General features: G+C 41.6%; 3 protein-coding genes across 3 annotated transcripts; all 3 read right to left on the bottom strand.

Annotated features, from left to right (window-relative positions):
- Positions 1–566: 566 nt before the first annotated feature.
- LOC311494717 (nascent polypeptide-associated complex subunit alpha) lies at positions 567–8,781 on the bottom strand. The gene is made up of 8 exons (XM_084553906.1): positions 8,702–8,781; positions 8,038–8,112; positions 1,959–2,041; positions 1,630–1,707; positions 1,380–1,526; positions 1,131–1,259; positions 917–1,039; positions 567–683 (listed from the first exon to the last, which is right to left on the bottom strand). Exons 2-8 carry the CDS (start codon positions 8,105–8,107, stop codon positions 669–671), a joined length of 645 nt encoding a protein of 214 aa, XP_084410032.1. The 5' UTR covers positions 8,108–8,112; positions 8,702–8,781; the 3' UTR covers positions 567–668.
- LOC311494716 (uncharacterized protein) lies at positions 2,048–5,462 on the bottom strand. The gene has a single exon (XM_084553905.1). The coding sequence runs from the start codon at positions 4,643–4,645 to the stop codon at positions 2,285–2,287; it is 2,361 nt and encodes a 786-aa protein (XP_084410031.1). The 5' UTR covers positions 4,646–5,462; the 3' UTR covers positions 2,048–2,284.
- Positions 8,782–9,551: 770 nt separating the features above from the next.
- On the bottom strand, positions 9,552–14,572 carry prim1 (DNA primase subunit 1). Its single transcript, XM_084552750.1, has 13 exons — positions 14,234–14,572; positions 13,441–13,598; positions 13,242–13,348; positions 13,054–13,127; positions 12,823–12,959; positions 12,405–12,463; positions 12,186–12,295; positions 11,980–12,071; positions 11,729–11,861; positions 10,904–10,973; positions 10,703–10,815; positions 10,439–10,537; positions 9,552–10,340 (listed from the first exon to the last, which is right to left on the bottom strand). Exons 1-13 carry the CDS (start codon positions 14,340–14,342, stop codon positions 10,321–10,323), a joined length of 1,281 nt encoding a protein of 426 aa, XP_084408876.1. The 5' UTR covers positions 14,343–14,572; the 3' UTR covers positions 9,552–10,320.
- Between the last annotated feature and the right edge of the window lie 4,221 nt (positions 14,573–18,793).

Here is an 18,793-nt window from a genome sequence, read left to right as displayed (position 1 = left end):
AGTACAAGGCATTTCTCCTCCAACTTCTGATGGTTTCGATTATGTTTTAACTCCAAAAAACAAAGATATCATTTCATTCATACCCATTAATCATCAAGACTCCTCGGATGTAGCCGTTTTATTATTTTTTCCAGTACAATGCTCCTGCTTCAGTCTTACAAAGCATGCAAATTAAGATGATCCCCACTTCACTCCAGATAGTTTTGAAAAGTTTGGACCAGAAACTGATTAAGACATTTAGTCTCACTCCTGCTCAGTGAGTTGAACAGAATGAACCAGCAGCCTTGTCATCCACATACATTTTTAAATCGACATACTTCCACTGCAAAACAAATTTGAAAACAAAACACACTGAGGCGTTGATGGTGGCCGAGTGGTTAGCCCTGTCCTCTTAAGTCAAGGTCAAATCTATGTTGTGGTAAGAATCTGAGGACTTTAACAATAATAAAATAATATTTGCTTGATCAGTCCATCCCTGCAGTGACCAGGCTAATAATCAGTCCTGAAAACAAAACAGCAACCCCTCCCCTCACCTCTTCCCCAAAGAAGAGCAAAAAAATCAAAAATTCATTTCATCAAGCCACAACTTTATTTCCATCTTGGGTATAAATTGTATAAATGAGCTTAAATCAGCAACCTTTCTTCAACTCCTCGTTGACAGGGTCCCATTACATCGTCAATTCCTGCAAAGCACAAAAACAGCTGAAGTTAGCAGAAGTTTGAATAAATGCTTTCCTGAGTTTAAAAAAACAAAAACAACCTCTCTCTTCTCAGGACAGAAATGTTAACTTCAGTAGACTCAGAAGAACGAAAGTCACTGTGTTAATCATCACTGAAGAGTTCTCATATGCATGAAAAGAAAACCATTTAAAATGTCTCCGTTCACAGGATTTGTGCAAAGGATTTAAAATCTTACCATAATAGCATTGACAATGTCGTTGTTGTTGTTTTTCAGGGCGCGTACAGCCTTCGCCCGCGACACATTTGCTTGTGACATGACGAGTTCAATGTCCTTGACCTCAACTCCGGTCTCATCAACCTAGAATAATCAAAACAAAGATTTGTTATGAACTTATACGATGTAACAAAGTTAGCCTATTTTGATGTCCATCACACTAATGAAGTCTTACCTCTTCTTCTTCGCTCTCCTCCTGTACTGTTGGCGTCTGTGTGTTTTCCTGGATGTTTGATACGGCTTCTCCCTGTACCTTGAATTTTTCTGCGGCAGCCAGCTGGGCTTGCTGGGAAAGATCCTCAATCTGGGGAACGGAAAGCAGGTAAAATGAGAAACTGGTGTATCTATCCATCAACGTCACGCTATTAGGTGAATCTGTGAAGCATACGCTCTACATGACCAAACACTAAAGGAGGCTGGTTACCTTGGCCTCGCCGAAGACGATGTATGTGTCTGATGCAGGGCTCTTGTAGACGTCTGGTTTGGTTATAACAAACAAGATGTTCTTTGACTTGCGAATGGTGACTCTGGTGACCCCTGTTACCTGCCTGAGACCAAGCTTTGACATTGCCTGCAAGAAAAGGAAGAAAATTTAGAAATGTGGCTAGATTTGGCCAGTTGATACAGAAAGCCACAGTTTACGTTTCAGTGACAGGGTGAGCAGGGATCTTTACCTTTCGTGCCTTCTTTTCACTGCGGCTCTGTTTGGCTTTGCTGACAGGCTCCTCATCTATCTCAGCAGCGGCTGCAAGCTACAGGAAGTAAAATGTAAATTGATTATTAATTTTATGTGAACAACTAAATGTAGAAGCAAGGATTAGGTAGGGTTGACTGCGATTCACATCTCTTCTCAGGACAGAAAGGCTGGCTTCAGTAGGCTCAGAAGAACGAAAGTATGTGAAACATCATTGAAGAGTCAAGAGCAACACCGTCTGCTCAAAATTTTATCTTTTATAAAGGCATGCAGGTTAAAACAATATTCAAAACCAGACTGACACCTCACCTGAGCTTGCTGTGTTGTCTGTGCAGAGTCCTGTTCCTCCAGCTCAGGGACTGAGTCATCGCTGTCTGACTCAGTGCCGGATCCTATAAGTACCACCAAAATTTAGTCACTATGTGCCAACAATTACACACATATACACCTGAAAGTTAACAGAAAATTTCAAAACAGTATGTATGTTGAGAACATAAGTCCTTCCTACCCAAAGCCATGTTAACCAAACAGACAACTCCTCTTCACTAAATAAAAACTGACAGACACCATTTAGACTGTCCAATTTGACAGTATTCAACTGAATTGCTTCCAAAAACCAAGAGTCATGCCCACAACTAGATAGCATTTATCGATACACAACTTAAAGGAAAGCTAATGTATACCTCGCGAGATAGGATGTAAGAGAGAGGCATATCTGAGGATCTGAGCAATTCCCAGAAGGCAGTGACAGTTGGAAAAACAGATGGCACAAAAGGAGAGAGAAAGGAGGAAATACCATTGTCGTTCTTGATCACGGGCTCCACCTTGGCTGGGGTTTTAGCAGATGTAGGGGCAGGTTTAGGTGAGGATACGGGTTCAGAAGGAGTTGTATCGATTACTTCAGGTTTAACAGGGGCAGGTTTTGCAACAGCCTCAGCAAAAGTGAGTTTACGAGGAGCAGCAGGCTCAACTGGAGCAGGTTTCACAGAAGCAGATGAAGGCTTAGCATCTGGTTTGGTAGCCTTAGCAACCTCAGCAGGAACTGCATTAACCTCAACCAATTTGGCCTCAGTAACTGGCTTGGCACCCTTCACATAGGCTGGCTTGGCAACTTCAACAGGGGCAGACTTCACCTCTACATCTGGTTTGGCAACCTTAGAAGGTGCAGCTTTGGCTTCTTCAACTTGTTTAGGAGCTTTGTTAGGGACAGACTTAACCTCGGGCTTGGCAGCCTCAACGGGGGCGGCTTTGGCCTTAACCTCGGGCTTGGCAGCCTCAACGGGGGCGGCTTTGGCCTTAGCCTCGGGCTTGGCAGCCTCAACGGGGGCGGCTTTGGCCTTAGCCTCGGGCTTGGCAGCCTCAACGGGGGCGGCTTTGGCCTTAGCCTCGGGCTTGGCAGCCTCAACGGGGGCAGCATTGGCCTTAGCCTCGGGCTTGGCAGCATTGGCCTTAGCCTCGGGCTTGGCAGCATTGGCCTTAACCTCGGGCTTGGCAGCATTGGCCTTAACCTCGGGCTTGGCAGCATTGGCCTTAACCTCGGGCTTGGCAGCCTCAACAGGGGCAGCATTGGCCTTAGCAACCTCAACGGGGGCAGCTTTAGCCTTAGCAACCTCAACGGGGGCGGCTTTGGCCTTAGCCTCGGGCTTGGCAACCTCAACAGGGGCAGCTTTGGCCTTAGCAACCTCAATGGGGACGGCTTTAGCCTTAGCCTCGGGCTTGGCAGCCTCCACGGGGGCGGCTTTGGCCTTAGCAACCTCAACAGGGGCGGCTTTGGCTTTAGCCTCGGGCTTGGCAGCCTCCACGGGGGCGGCTTTGGCCTTAGCAACCTCAACAGGGGCGGCTTTGGCCTTAGCCTCGGGCTTGGCAGCCTCCACGGGGGCGGCTTTGGCCTTGGCCTCGGGCTTGGCAGCCTCCACGGGGGCGGCTTTGGCCTTAGCAACCTCAACAGGGGCGGCTTTGGCCTTAGCCTCGGGCTTGGCAGCCTCCACGGGGGCGGCTTTGGCCTTGGCCTCGGGCTTGGCAGCCTCCACGGGGGCGGCTTTGGCCTTGGCCTCGGGCTTGGCAGCCTCCACGGGGGCGGCTTTGGCAGCCTCCACGGGGGCGGCTTTGGCTTTGGCCTCGGGCTTGGCAGCCTCCACGGGGGCGGCTTTGGCTTTGGCCTCGGGCTTGGCAGCCTCCACGGGGGCGGCTTTGGGCTTGGCCTCGGGCTTGGCAGCCTCCACGGGGGCGGCTTTGGGCTTGGCAGCCTCCACGGGGGCGGCTTTGGGCTTGGCCTCGGGCTTGGCAGCCTCAGGAGGGGCAGTTTTGGCCTGGGTTGGTTTAGCAGCTTTAGGAGCTTCTACAGAAGCAGATTTTATTGGTGCTGCTGCTTTGGAAACCTCAACAGGAACAGACTTATTGGTCTTGGGTTTGGATGATGCCCTAGTACTATCAGGATTAGATTTAGAGGGTGATGTGCCAAGCTTTGCCGCGTCTTTCTCAAAAGGGGGTACGGATAAGGGTATTGTAATATGCTTCTCAGGTGGGATAAGTGGAGGGAGCTCATCATCAGCAGCTGCAATAAAAGGAGCAGCTTTTGAAGAAGCTGCTCTAACTTCAACGGATTTGGGGGGGCTACAAGCTATAGTATCTGAAAAGGAAACTGGTGCTGCAACAGCAGGTTTGGAGGTAACTTTAAAAGCAGCTGGGGCTGCAGCAGGCTTTGAAGTAGCTGGAGTTTTTGTCTCAACTTCAACTGTTGCCGTCTGCTTCAACTCTGCTGTTTTTTCTTTTGATTCAGTGACTTTGCACTCCACTTGTACAGGAGCAGGGACAAATGCCTCTCCTTTTTTGGCTTTTCCTTGTTTGCCAGCCTTAACTACTTTTGGGGTGGTACGGTTAGCCTGATTAGCAGAAGAGCTGCCAGGTGAGGAAGCCAGGGGAGAAAGCACAGGTGACAGCGGGGTAGAAGAGGGAGTAGATTTTGGTGAGGTTGGAGAGGCAGAAGAGGCAGACATAGAGGAGCGTTTCCTTCTGCCAGGGACAGCCTTTGGGGCAGAAGAACCCTGTGCACTCTTGGCATCTTTGCCTTTGGGCTTAGCAGGGCCTGAAGCTGCCTGAGGATGCTGGGAGGAAGCTGGGGCAGGAGGTGTAGCTGAATAGAAAAAGATTCTTTAAAAACTTTTCACCTGACAATGGACGTCTTACTCATGCAGGTTAAATGCTGACAAACCAAAACGCAATCTCCTTGCTTACGGTTAGGAAAAGAGCACACATCCCTAATTTTAAGAGTTTGATGCAAATTGCCACTCAAAATGCACAGAACATACTTTTCCTACTTCCACACAGAAAACCTCATTCTACATTTAGTCAGGATGCAGGTCAAAAAGTAAAACCATACTTGCAATGCATTGAACACTATACTACACAAACACCATAGACCTAGCATAAAAACATGTCAACATCAGGAAAAATAAACGAACTTGGAAACTGCTTAAAAAAAAGATTGGAGTTTATCCCAGCCAAACAATTGTATCCATTGTAATGAAACGTTTTAACTGATGAGTTGGATGTGATCTACTGCGCCAGTGGGATCTACAGTATGCCAGTAGGTAATATAAAGAGCATAACCACTCTAAGTGATGTTTACAGCAAAACTTCAGGGACGAATTCCTTTCGAACAAGTCATAATTCATAGTGACAAAAATACTTGGATGCGGCACTCTCAAGTCATCCCTCATAGTAAATAGTGTGAGCACTGGATGGAAAACCTGATGTATTCACAAGAAATGAACGTGTGGGGAGGGAAACGCACTTTTGTTTTCACAGAAGATAAACCAACCTGACAGGTGGCGGCTGGAAATAGGTGGGGCCTCACATTTAGCGGTCCCCTTTGACTGACTGGCCTTGGAGAGAATTATAACAGGTTCTTTCTTGTCAGGATTTTCATTCTGAGTTGCCGTGTCGACATTCCCATCACCAGAAGAGACTTTATCTTGCGCTTTGTCCAGGCAAAGATTCTTTAACCCTTCCACCACAGACGTCGGTGCATCACTTGTCTTCCCAACTTCATCGGTTGCACCAACATCTTCAGAAAGAGAGGGTGTTGGTTCTCCAAGGTTTTTTTCTACTGCTGGCTCTTCGCCACAGGCCTTTTCTTCAGCAGAAATCTGCTTGACCTCTTGGCTGGTTGATTCTTCAGCAACAGATGGACCTTTTTCTTCTTTGGTGGCTTCTTCAAGATTGTGAAGCTCAGAGGAAGCAATGGGAGCCTCATCAGCAGTCACCTCTTGCTGTGAGGCAGGTGTTGCCTTCAACACACTCTCTTCTGTTTGCTCGGACATTGCTTGAGTTGCAGTTACACCATTTGGTTGATCACTGCTAGCTCCTTCTGCGGAGCCCATCTCTTGAGCATCAGAGGTTTCTGGAGGATTCTCCAGTGGGGCTGTCTTGCTCACTGTAGGAACAGCTGTCGCGGGAGGAGAACAACTCAACACCGCTGCTGCAGCTGATGAAGGAAGAGTAATGGCTGTAATGGGAGCCTCATGAAAGCACATGATGAAATAAAAATGTGCCCCACACGTGAACAGAAACTGATGGGTTTGTGACTTTGAGGGTGGGGTGGGCACACACCCAAGGGGGAAAAAAAGTGCCCGTGTCCAAGACTCCATGCAGTTTCTAAGTGTGACAGAGGGGAGACCACTTCAAGTCCAAAATACCAGCACATGCATACAAACAATGTCAAGGATTACCCTTGTGAATCTTGATAGAGGACTGCCCTGACTAAAAACCAATTCAAGGCCTTTTATTGCAAGATGAGAACATTACAGTCAGCATTAATAAAGCTGCATGAAACATAGCACTAGCACAGAGCTCTGTAATAATGACCCAACTCTTGTTTCTTAAAAGGCCCAAAAAAAACATGCTTGTCCCTTAGAACACTTTTGAAAATTTGTCAATTACTTATGGATGAACAGTAGGATAAGATACTAATGCCAAGAACTTCTCTCTTTTGATTTCCCACCTTGATGATAATGTGTTATAAAACCCAAATAAACGCACAAAGCCACTAATGATTTGTTTACCATTGTCCAACCATGTGGCTAAACATAAAGTAAAATGCAAATCTCATATTTTCCTTGATTGGCAAGCATTCAAAAAGCTGCAGTTTAACTAAGCAAATTGCAAATACACTAATATATTTCACTGGCAAAGACAGTTAAACTGTTGTAAACCGCTGTCAGCTAGCAATTATGTCTTCCATCAAAAAAGTAGAGTCAAACTATTTCAGATTTCATGAGGGCAAGAAAGTTAACAGTCAGAGCCATATATTTAAGGTTAACACATTTTGAAGGGAAATTTAGTGTTTGTCTAAAAGACAGATGTAAAAGAGTAATGAGCTTAGCCTCAGTGTTATAACTGCAGCAATATGCAAAACATCAGCAGTGTAAATTTAAGGTTTCTTCTAAACTAAAACACACACAAACTGAGACCTTTGCAAAACAACTGCACTGTAGTTGCATGAGACCAACAGATGTGTATTATCTGGGTATTTATACACTTTTAGAGGATTACAGCTAACTAGTAAATTATATTAGATATCTGATCAGATGAGATACAAGTAGACCATACACAGCCCTGAGCAAACACCTCCATGTTTAAAGGAAAACAAAAACTGGAAAATAGTGTTTAATTCTTACTCCGGCGGGATTCATTATTTAGAAAGAAAATTAAGATTTCCTCATCCAGGTAAGGCACTAAAACAAAGGATAGCAGTCAGCCACCATACACACTGTCTAAATATCTTTGTTGCCAGTTAAAAAAATAATAATAAAGTACTTTAAACAAACTAACTTTCAACTATTGTATTAAAAGACATTAATTTCCCTAACAGTATGTTATCAGTGACATTTATGGTTTACACAATATTGCTACAGCTCAATATTAAAGCCACACAAATATACATAGAAGACATAATCTGTGCCACTGCCAACAGTGTTACTTCCAAGCTACACAGTGGGTTTTCAAGGCATTGCAGTGCACACAGAAAACCACACTCAAAACCCCATGCATTGTGTGTTAAATCCAGTTGTCAGTGCAAGTCAACACACGCCACTGTGAGTTTGTTTAAATGGAAAAGGGGTCCTGGATTACTCTTTACAACTAATCCAGGCAACATCACGGCTGCCGTAACAGTCAAAGGTGACTGTCACCTGTTACGTTTAGTCAGTGTGCTGCCAGCTGAGTCAACACCCTGAACTCGACAGTCATCAAATCACTCATCTACACAACTAATTACCTCACAGAATCACTCATTTGAAGTCAAATTCACAAGCTCACAGAGATCCAGGACCCATTATCTAATGTGCAGTGCTGCATGCAAGTTCTTCAGAAGACAAAATATACGAACCAGTCTCTACTTGAGGCTGCTGCATCTCCTGCTCGGTGACAGGGACCGTTTCTGTGGCTTCACCAGGCATGGTTGCTGGTGAGGGAAATAAAGAAGAGACTGATTGTTAGCACAAGCACTCTGGTGATGGTAAGATAAGGTAGCTAAATGTAGGATGACTGATATGAGATACAACTGATCACTGACGTTAGTACACCGACTTTCAGTTGGTGTAGGGGGTTGAACAGGTGACAGAGCCCATGCTTTAGCAGTGTTGAAGCAACATTTAGCTAAAGTTAGCTTCGGTTAGCCAGCGGGTTCTGTCAGCCACAACAGTGGGAAGCTAACGGCTAAAACCCAAGTCCAACACAATCTTTTCATCTAATTCGACCTCTTCTAAAGTGACCAGTTAATTGTCACAAAAATCAACCTCACTTTTCTTGTCACACACTTGACTGCGGCCCTGACAGTCTGCTAGCAAACTGATAGACATCATGCTCCCCCATTTTGAGCCGGTAGTCAGTGACACAACGACACACAGATCGCTAAACAGAGAACTCGAACAGAAACAATAGCTGTACCAGCCTGACGGCCACACTTTAATTAATCACATTAAACCTTCGGTTCTGACGGGAATATATGAAAAATGGCTGGATGATGTTGGATTATCAACAGAGACACTCACCGACTCGGGACGCTATATCCAAGATGGCTGTAAAAGAGAACTTCTGACCTCAGTTTCTCAGTAATATCCGTTAGAGTGGCGCTTTCTACTTCCGGGTTATTTAAAGACACAGTCAGAATTTTAGTATTTTTGACTAAAGTCAAAATTGAGTAATGGCCGTTGTCTTTGTGTAAATAAAATATGGCCAGAATAAATATTGCTCCTTTAACGTTTTATCTTAACGTAAAAATGGAAAAAATATGCCCCATTGTGGGATAAATTAAAGGTAAAGCCAAGCTACATTGCATTTTAAAGTTAACTTAGCCACTTTTTATTCCCTTAAAATGTTAGTATGAACATACTTGTTATACTACATAAATAATACAGTGTTATACATACATATAATCCATGATTATACTTAAATCATGATGATGAAAAAAGTGTGAGACTAGTACTTCTGCTAAAAGCTAACTAGCCTAGCTTAGCTAGTATTAACCGGTGGCCTTTAAATGTTGTGAAATTAATGTGATTTAGAGATTTAGTGAGATCAGTGAAATGTGCTTCCAGTAAAAGTACATGGCATATACGACATATGCTTTTTAAACATGATGTGGACGTTACCAAATCCACATTTGTCCACTTGAAATAATACAATGTCATTCTCAGGTGCTTCTTTCGCATGTTTACTCAATATGTGTCTGTATTTTTGCATTTTTAATGCGGACTGTTTTTTTTTTTTGTAATATTGCTACTCTAACTTAAAATTAATTAGTAACCACATTTTCCAATTATTATTATTACCAATTTTCTGGTGGTTTTAAAGGTATTCCTGATGTAAACAAAGCAACAGTTTCATTTATTTTGTGTTGAATCTAGTTGGCATGTGACAACAGTTGGCAAGCCTTTTTTAAGATTTGGTAGTGAACATAACTCTAGTGCTATTGCTTGTGTTGTCCCTTTCGCAACTTCACTGAAGTAAATATGTTGATTAAATGTCAAGAAGGAAGGAGTGTGATGAAGTAGGCTCATCCATTTGTGTTGTTTTATATGAGTCAAAGCAGAAATACAACACAAAATACCGCAAGTAAAGGTACCCTGTACAAAATACTAAGATCACAATATCCAGAATGTACTAACAGCACTCATTGTAGAAAAAAGAGCAAACTAAAAATGCATTAATATATATGTTACATCTTACTGTTGTAGTCAATTTGAAGCCCGTTCAGTATACTGGGAACTGTTTGGGAACTGCTACTACAACCAGGGCCCATAACCTACATTTTTAACAAAATCTGATGAAAATAATAAATGGACGGATTTACAAGAGCAGAAGTATCAAATTTATTTTCACAAATGTCTGCATAACAACAATATGTAGGGAACAGGTAGACAAACAATATAAAAATTATATTTTACCAAGAAAAGTAAGACAGAAATTATTTAGCTGTGTATAAGTGTATACGTACTGAGTCTTGTAGGAGCATAATAAAACAGATTTGGATGAAATTACTGTTCACCAGAATAATGACACCATTACACAAAATTAACTCCGTTTCTATTGCATCACCAGCCACATTAATTAACAGAGTCGTATAAACAGTGCTCCTTCAGAGATGTAATTTTCTGGTTGTTGGTCCAATTCAGAATTCTTTCTGGAGATCTAAAGGAGGAAAAGGAAATAAAGCAAACTGCTTAAAAAATATGAAAAACTCAGAAATTGCTCCATCTACATTTAATCTACCAAAACTAAAACCTTACCACTTTTTCTGAGAAGGTCTCCTTTCCACGAGGAAGCCAATACATCTAGAAAATGATCAAAGTGTTTCACGTACTTCGCCAGGCTGGTTCTTTTGTAATCTGTGAAAAATAAATTTAAACATGTGAGCTTAGACATTCAGAAGCACTGGACATACAGTTTGTTTGGAATCATCATACATGTTTTGTCTGCATTTAAACAAGCAAGAAAATACCATTTTACTGCTAAGTTGGCCAAAGTGCATTTCTTTAAAGATTTTCTCAGACCTCTAATCTTCCGCCTCTCTGCTGCATCCTTCTCGTTTTCCTTCTCCTTGGCGTCCTCGGACTTCTCCTCCTCTTCGCCCGGCCGGGGCCGGTCCAGCTCCTCACAGATCAGACTAAAAACAAAGAAAATAGGCCCAAAGTCAGCTCTAAACAGACACATACTGCTCACAACAGAACAAAAGATATAACATTACTGCTTACCTGATTGTGGGCACAGCAAAAGGATCAAAGGTATCCAGTTCTTTGAGGTCAATAGGAACAGAAATGCGCCCTAGCCAGAGAGAAATCACAGTAGGAATCTGTCAGGGTTCACTTAAATATCATTAGATCTACCTGCTCACCAGTGAACAAGAGAAAAAAAATCAAAGGCACTTAGCTCAACATCAAAGCTTTTAAGTAGTTTCCTTTACAAGGTTTCATTGTTAAAACAGCCATGGGTAGATGTTCTGAGTATCTTTTTACGATGTTTGTGATTTCTGCTGAGTTTCTTGTGGATTTTCTTCTAATTGCTGCAATTAAACGGGGCAGCAGTAACACGACTCCGTGTGACGTCAGCGCAGAGAAAAATAAGTAACCTAAATAATAACTTAACGTGTGGGCTTTCAGTGAGTGAGAGAGAGTTTACAGTGTGCCATAATTTGTATCATATCTTGATGTCAGCGCTGTTCATGGTTCTGATACAGTGGTAGGTAGAGATCCATTAGAGACAGACGCTGTTACAATATTCTGCTTCACCCCAAATGATGTTGGTGTTTATTTGAACACAGGCCGTGAAACTGTGATCAGGTCTGGAGTGGTGACCCCAGAACCATCTCATCGCCAGGTTTGAACACATGTAATTAAAGCTGAATACTTGTGATTGAATTACAAAGGGCGCATGTTAATGCCAAGTCTGAACAGGGCGAACACTCAGTGTAACTTGTTTGCCATCATTGAATGCAAATTAAATAAATAAATAAATAAAAACACAAAATTTACACTCAGCAAAGACCATGTCCAATATATCCATGTTTGAAGTTTGCTCACCTGTTTTGGGATGGACACTGAACGGGCTCTTTAGCAAATGGTTCACGCCTTTACTGACATTCACATCAAGCCTTGGGTAACAATACTGCAGCATGATTTCTTTTTCAAAGTGATGGCCCTTTTTGCCTGCCTTCTGGAAGAGGAAACATTACAAAAATAAACCTTCTAGTGGAATAATGTAAAAAACTAACTAAATAAATAACGTAAATAAACATGTTTTAAGCTTACACCACGTGAGCAGAATGACTGACCTGTTTCTTGGTCGCGTGGTCCAAGACCAGATTCCAACGCTTGTCAGGTTTCTTCTCATTTTGGAACTCCAGGTGCAGTTCCTTTCTTACATGTAATGGAGGTCAAGTCATTTTGTGTCCATTTTTAAAACAAAACCATATTAAATTGATACATTCTTTAAAAAAAATAGATAAGTAAATTATGCAGCATGTTGTGAAAAGGATATCTTCAGGCGTCAGCGCCAGGACTTTTTCTATGGTCTCCTTGCGACCCAGTATGTCCTGGTCCTGAAGCGCGTATTGGGGAAAGTAATGCTCCACCACCACCAAAGACTCTCTGTCAAGATTACAAGTACAGACTCTTAAACAGCTGAAGACACAGAGGCAACAAACTCTGTGACAGTCGGCGTAATTAGAGACAATCACCAGAATAACCCCACACGTACTTGATAAAAGGGTGAATTGGATCCGTCAGCACCACTTTCTTCACTGTCTCTTCACCGCCCTGTGAAACAGCAGCAGCAATCAGAACATCACATCTCATATCCAAAAAGATCAAGATGTACTTTGAAACGTTAGCCTTCCCTAATTTAGATAAATGATTGGTTGTTTTATTAGTTTAATTTTCTTTAAATTTACATTTATTGTGTGTTCTTGTCTGTGACTCTTTGTGGAGCACTTATCTTTGATAGGTCCTATTTAAGTATTATTTTTTACAAAAGGCATCCTAATTTGATTCAGTAGTCCGACATGACCAAGCATAAACAATAACTTAAAACCTTAGATAGATATTACTGCATACTGAGTCAGTTTGCTCCCTTAATTACTCTCCTTTACTTGAGAGACTACTTGAAATAATGTTACCTTGATGAGGCTGAGATACTCGGCCACAGCAGAGCGTGCGGCTACAGAGAGCTTCCTGGCTGCTTCATCACACACCCAGCAATGCACTCCTCTTCTGCCAGAATAAACCCACAGCAGGTGGTGGAAACCAAAGTCCTCTGAAGACATTATAAAACAAAAACATGTTCAATGACAGTTTAGCCAAATATCAACACAAGCAGACGCCTGAAAAGAAATCAGTGAAAGTCAAACCTCGGAGAGCTCTATCCAGGATACGAATAGCGATGGTCATCAGGGTCCAGCACTTGGAGCAAATGTCTGCAGCACTAAAATTAAAGTTATGTATCGTTGTTATGACTTTCACACTATTCAGTGTAACAAGCCCGTATGAAATAAAGTTATTTGTTATTGCACATAAATGAATAACATAATCAATTTACCTGCAGCAGCTTCGGACGTCGTCATAATCCGTCATATCAATATCAAACACTAGCTCCTTCTCCAGAGCCTGGAATGTCCCTGACTTCACGGTGTTGTGCTGATTTGGCTGCGGGCGACAAACAGTGACAAACTTTCTCCGCGTGTCTCCAAGTGATGCACAAATTCTACGAGACACGTGGCGTGAGCGCGAAGTCTTACCCTGTGACTGTACACTGCTCCGACGTCAATCTTGTACGGGTTCATCTTCTGCATCTCCTTCTCCAGCTCATTCTGCGTGTTGAACGACTGGTAGCGGACGTAGATGTCGTCTTTGAGTGTGAAGGAGAACTCCCGATTCTGGAAGTAGTTCTTCTGCACTGAGGTTGCACAGGAAAATATAAGAGATTAGTCCTTGATTCTGGTGTCAAAGGAATCTCCACTGTGTATGGCAAATTTTTATCTAATGCGCCAATGTACTTAAAGCTTTTGATGTACACTTGTCTGAAATAAAAATAAAACTGGGGCTGGAATTTAGCAAGAGGAAAAACATTCAAGCATTTCAGCGTCTACTTTCACATATTTGTAGCTCACATGAATAATGCAGAGATAGAATCTGAAATGAAGAATAGAAAATATTTTAGTCTGACCTCCAGAAACAGATTGGCACTGTATCAGCACACTCTTTCAAAATAAAAGCACTTGTTTAGCCCTGGCATTGGACTGTTATTCCAGACTTATCAGTGCACAATTAACTTTTTAATATTGTGCCAGGTGGTCCTAAGAAAAGACACACGTTTGTCCATTTACAACTCAATCTTGGAAACGGTACAGATTTTAAGTAAACACTTGAATTTGAAAGGTGGTGTACTGTTACCTCATAACTGTACACCAGTAATTTAGTTATGATTTCTACTACTGGTTGTAGAGAGATCACACAGTATCATCAACACACGTAGCAAGTTAACAGATAACCAGTACTGGTAACCAGCTCAAGCTTGGACAGTGTACTCACCTCCTCCATAGCTTAGCCAGCGATAGTACTGTGAGAAGGGGAACAGCCGTTTGTAATACAGCGGTAATAAATCCGGCAGAGAAGCTTGGTCATAGTCTGAGGACGGCATTATAGTGTAGCTACAGCTGCAGTATCGATGTAAAGTAACGTTAAAATGTCACCAAAACGCTAGCTTGCTACATCTACAGGCTGACACTTCAGTGTGTTGTTACGCAGCGCGGGAAAACTCTTAAGCGACGGACAGAACCAATGAGACAAGGTGAGGACAACGACGTCACCGCAACCAGGAAATGTGTTGATAAAAGAATATATATTTTTTATTTTCTGATAGGCGTGTTTCTTTCACATCAACCAAAAAGGAAATAAAATGCTAAATTGCTACTTAATCTGAATGACATTGGCGCTCTATATGTTAGTAATAACAGATTGTGAGATGTTGGCTCTCTTTCTCGAAGCGTTACCCATCCTTGCAATGTTTGTCCTAAAGCGGTTGAAAGAGCGGAAGTGAACCGAAGAGAGGATCATGGGACGTGTAGTCGTTAGATTGTGCAGCGATTTATTTATAAATTAAACAAATAAAACAAATAATAAATAAATAAATAGTAGTGTTGTACAAAATATGAAAATAATTTCATAAAAAAAGACATTTTAATTTTCTTTTTTTTATGATGATGCTACATAAATATTTCAGTTCATTGTTCTATACAAAAAGAAAACAACACAAATTTACCATACTGGTCTTGTGGTGGCCAATAACTCGAAAGCATTGTCTTCATTAGAAGCTTTGGAAGGCAACTAATGTAGGTAATGATATTATGAGTGTGCCCCCAACAAATCTATTACTTCTCTCTGTTCAATTCCTTTTAGGACTGTACTATGTGCTCTACACCTTTAGATGGCAGTATGGGCTCGTGGCAACGTTTGCAAATGAAACATTCTTTACTACTATTTCATTTCTTGTTGCTACAGTAAGGCCAGAAAACAATCAGTAAGTAAAACAAGACTCTTCCTTGTATTTCAGTGGAGCAGGGCAAGAGGAGACCCTGGCTATCAGATCCAGATGATCCACATAAAGTGCAAGCAGTGTTTATTTTTATAAATCAGTCTTATTTATGCCATTTCCTCTTCAGTCAGATACAGTTTGCAGTGTGCAAGGCCAACCTCTGATTTGGCATTTGAAAAGGGCACTGATGCTTTCAAAACAAAAAAGGGGCAGGGGTGGCGTCCCGTTTTGTCCTACCCACTAGTCTGGATGGCGGATGCAATCTAGTGGCAACGGCGCTGATTGCTTAATAATGTTGTGGCTTTACTGTTGTGTTTTCAGGTGGAGAATCTCAAACACTGTCTGACTGAAGTGGCGCTGTTCACAGTGAAGGTTGAGAGCTGTGCAGCGGTAAGAGCCCTTGTCAGTTATTGTACTTGAAATATTTGAAAAGAGAAAAAAAAAACACTTCTCCCTTTGCACAGTTTCATGTTAAATATGTCTAGCTCTGTAATTGTATTCATTCTGTCTTATTTTGTCTCTGTTTGTCTCTGCCATTTTTTCTTTACCTTTGAAATAAGAAATACATTTTGCACACAAGCCCTTTTTAACCACTGCTATCTGATGCATTAAATCAAAAGTCATCTCACTGAAGGGTACCTCAACTTGCAGCTTTTTGAAATGTACTCAGGAGGCTTTTAAGGGAGAAATAATCTTGTCAATTTCCGTGCCCAGTCGGCAAATCAAAACACCTTCATATGTACCCAATTTAGTTTTTTCCCCCTGCAGACCGACAGATGCTGAGAGCGAGGACTTCCCTCCACCGTTGCAATTATGCAGCTGTTAGCATAATACGGTGCCGTATGTGAAATACCTGCTCCCTAGATTGGTGGTAATGAACCAGCTTCTCATTTGCGGCGTCAGTGAACTGTGCCACATTCAAGAGCAGTTAATAGACAAGCGTTGCCAATACATTTCCACTTCCTGATTGCACTTGTGCTTATGGTAATGTTCTTTAATCATATCTTGATTTACATAATGCAAGAGCTCTCCACCTCGTCTTACTTGAATTATGCAAATACTTTCACTGCAAGGCAGTTTGGATGTGATGGATGTATTATTTTTTGAATCAGAATCTTGAATCAGATTTGTGATTAATGCTCTCTGTCTGTCTGTCTCTGTGCCAACATCTCCACTACTGTGGAGTGATTTAATCCGCATTACACACAGTCGACAGCATTCCTGTCCATCTCTGATTTGTTATATTTGAGCTCTCTGCTCGTAATGAATGTAGAAACAAACTACTATAACAGATGAGATTTACAAACTTCCCCAGGCATATTCAGCGCTAAATGTCAGTGGGGCGAGTTAGGTAAGGGGTGAAAATGTAACACAAATGTGGACCAAAATACATCAACTAAACATATATTATTGAAAAAGTTCATAAGCTTGATGATATCCTTAAAATAATGGTTTCATATTTTTGTTGAAGACAACAATATCCTGTCATTCATTGCTATTGTTTGAAATGAGTTTAGCGGTGTCATGATCAGACAACTTGTCTGTGCACAGATTCTACCTTTCTACCTACCAGATTCTACCTGAGCAGTTTTATGGTTTAATGAACAAGGAAGGATCCACTTGGACACAAACTGCATGTATACTATACGTTTCCTTGATGTCCTTCTATATGTGTGCACTAGCCGAAGGCTGCTCGTCCCAAAGTGCAATAGTCCATAAAGATTCTCAGTTATCCCCGTCATGGTTCGTCTAAAAACGAAGCTAAAAACAAAGGCATATAGATGTACAGCGTGTTTCACCAGTAAAATCTGAGTAAAACAGCTTCATAAAGTTGGTGATTTTTAGCCCAGAATAATGTTAGAAAATCATTTATTCCCACAGGTTAAACTTCTACAACGCATGTGGAAAGTTTCACAACACCATCTTTATTTACTCCAGAGTGTGGAGACGTGACCTGCATTGGGATGTGTGTAACCATCACACGTTACGGGATTTCCACATTGATTTCTGTTGAGGATCTTTGTAAGGGGGTCGACTCTCCCGTAAAATGTCTCTGGTGACATAATTTGTGGCTCTCAGATAACCATGTGGAGCAATAACAAAGATTTTTTTTTTTTCCTTATTCTTCTTCTTTTCACATTAATGTATTTTACAACTCTTAATCTTAATTTTAAAATTTTAAAAAAAGTTTTGAAAATATACTTAATTTCCAAATAATTTAAAGCGATGTAGTCCTGGTTAAGACTGTAAGATGTTTATGTCCGGTTATTTGTTAGAATTAGACAAGACAGGAGGTTGGTTAGCTTAGCTTAGCTTAGTAAAAAGTACCTCTAAATCCCACTGGTTAAGTTTTCATTAATAGTTTATTTAATCTCCTCACAATGTAAAATCATCACCATGGGTCATGCTTCATGCTTTGCTGTCTAGTCCAGCAACCTCATGTTGACAATAACACATAACTAACATAACCAACACATGACTCACAATAAAACCCGACTTTGTTGATGTTATATTCATGATTTTGTACGCCCTGTGTTAACTACTGAGCTTTAGAGCTTGTTGTTGCTTTGCCTAAACCCTGGTTAGCTTTCCCCCCTTGCTTCTAGTTTTATACGAGGCTAATTTAAGTTAAACGTGTGTCAGCTCTTGCTCCATAGTGAAAGAGCAGTGGCATGGATCTTCCCTGTCAACTCTATGTAAACAATGACTAATGTTTGAACTGGGTGGGTTTTCATCTGATGATCTCTGCTCCAAAACAAAAAACCAATGTGATTAGAAAAAGCTTGCTGTGTATGTAGCTGTGAAGTTCTTAATATTTCAGGGATCATTGTTGTTTTGTCTGATTTCAACATTATTTTTGAAAACAGATATATTTACATTAGATATCTTACTTTGTCTTCTTTTAGAGCCAAATGAATAAACGTTTAATATAGAAGGCTTTAAAATACATTCATTCATTCATTCATTTTCTATACCCGGTTATTCCTGTGAAGGGTTGTGGGGTCTGCTGGAGCCTATCCCGGCTGTCATCGGGCAAGAGGCAGGGGTACACCCTGGACAGGTCGCCAGTCCATCGCAGGGCTAACACAGAGAGACAGACAACCATTCGCTTTAAAATACATTTGAAACCACATTGAAGGGTGATGGATTTCACAAAAACTGGAGATGCAACTTTGACTGATGGTCAGTCCGTAGTTTCTCTGTGGGAAATGTTCAGCTGGGGAACTGAACTCATGAACCTGTGGAATTTCCAAAACCGTGCAAATGCAGACAGTTGAAACAGACGGACGTGGAAAATGTGTGTCTTGCATCTTTTTAGTTAATGCTGTACATGTATGAAAGCGGTATGAAAGAGGTATGAAAGCACCAGCTGTACCAGGCAGCCAGTTCAGATCCATTCAGTTTTTCACGCTGACATAAAAATCCCTCTGTGACAGATGAGCAGTTTTTCTATTTATGTTCTGCACAGTTCACCATGCTCCACTTCCACTCCACATGGCTGACACTTAAATTCTCTGTTATACTTCAGACTGATGAAGCCATCTGTCATCTGTTCG

Source organism: Chelon labrosus (genome assembly GCF_963514085.1).
Source record: "Chelon labrosus genome assembly, chromosome: 10".
Taxonomy (NCBI): Eukaryota; Metazoa; Chordata; class Actinopteri; order Mugiliformes; family Mugilidae; genus Chelon; species Chelon labrosus.
Note: the sequence above shows the minus strand (reverse complement) of the source record. Positions and strands in the feature narration are given on the sequence as shown.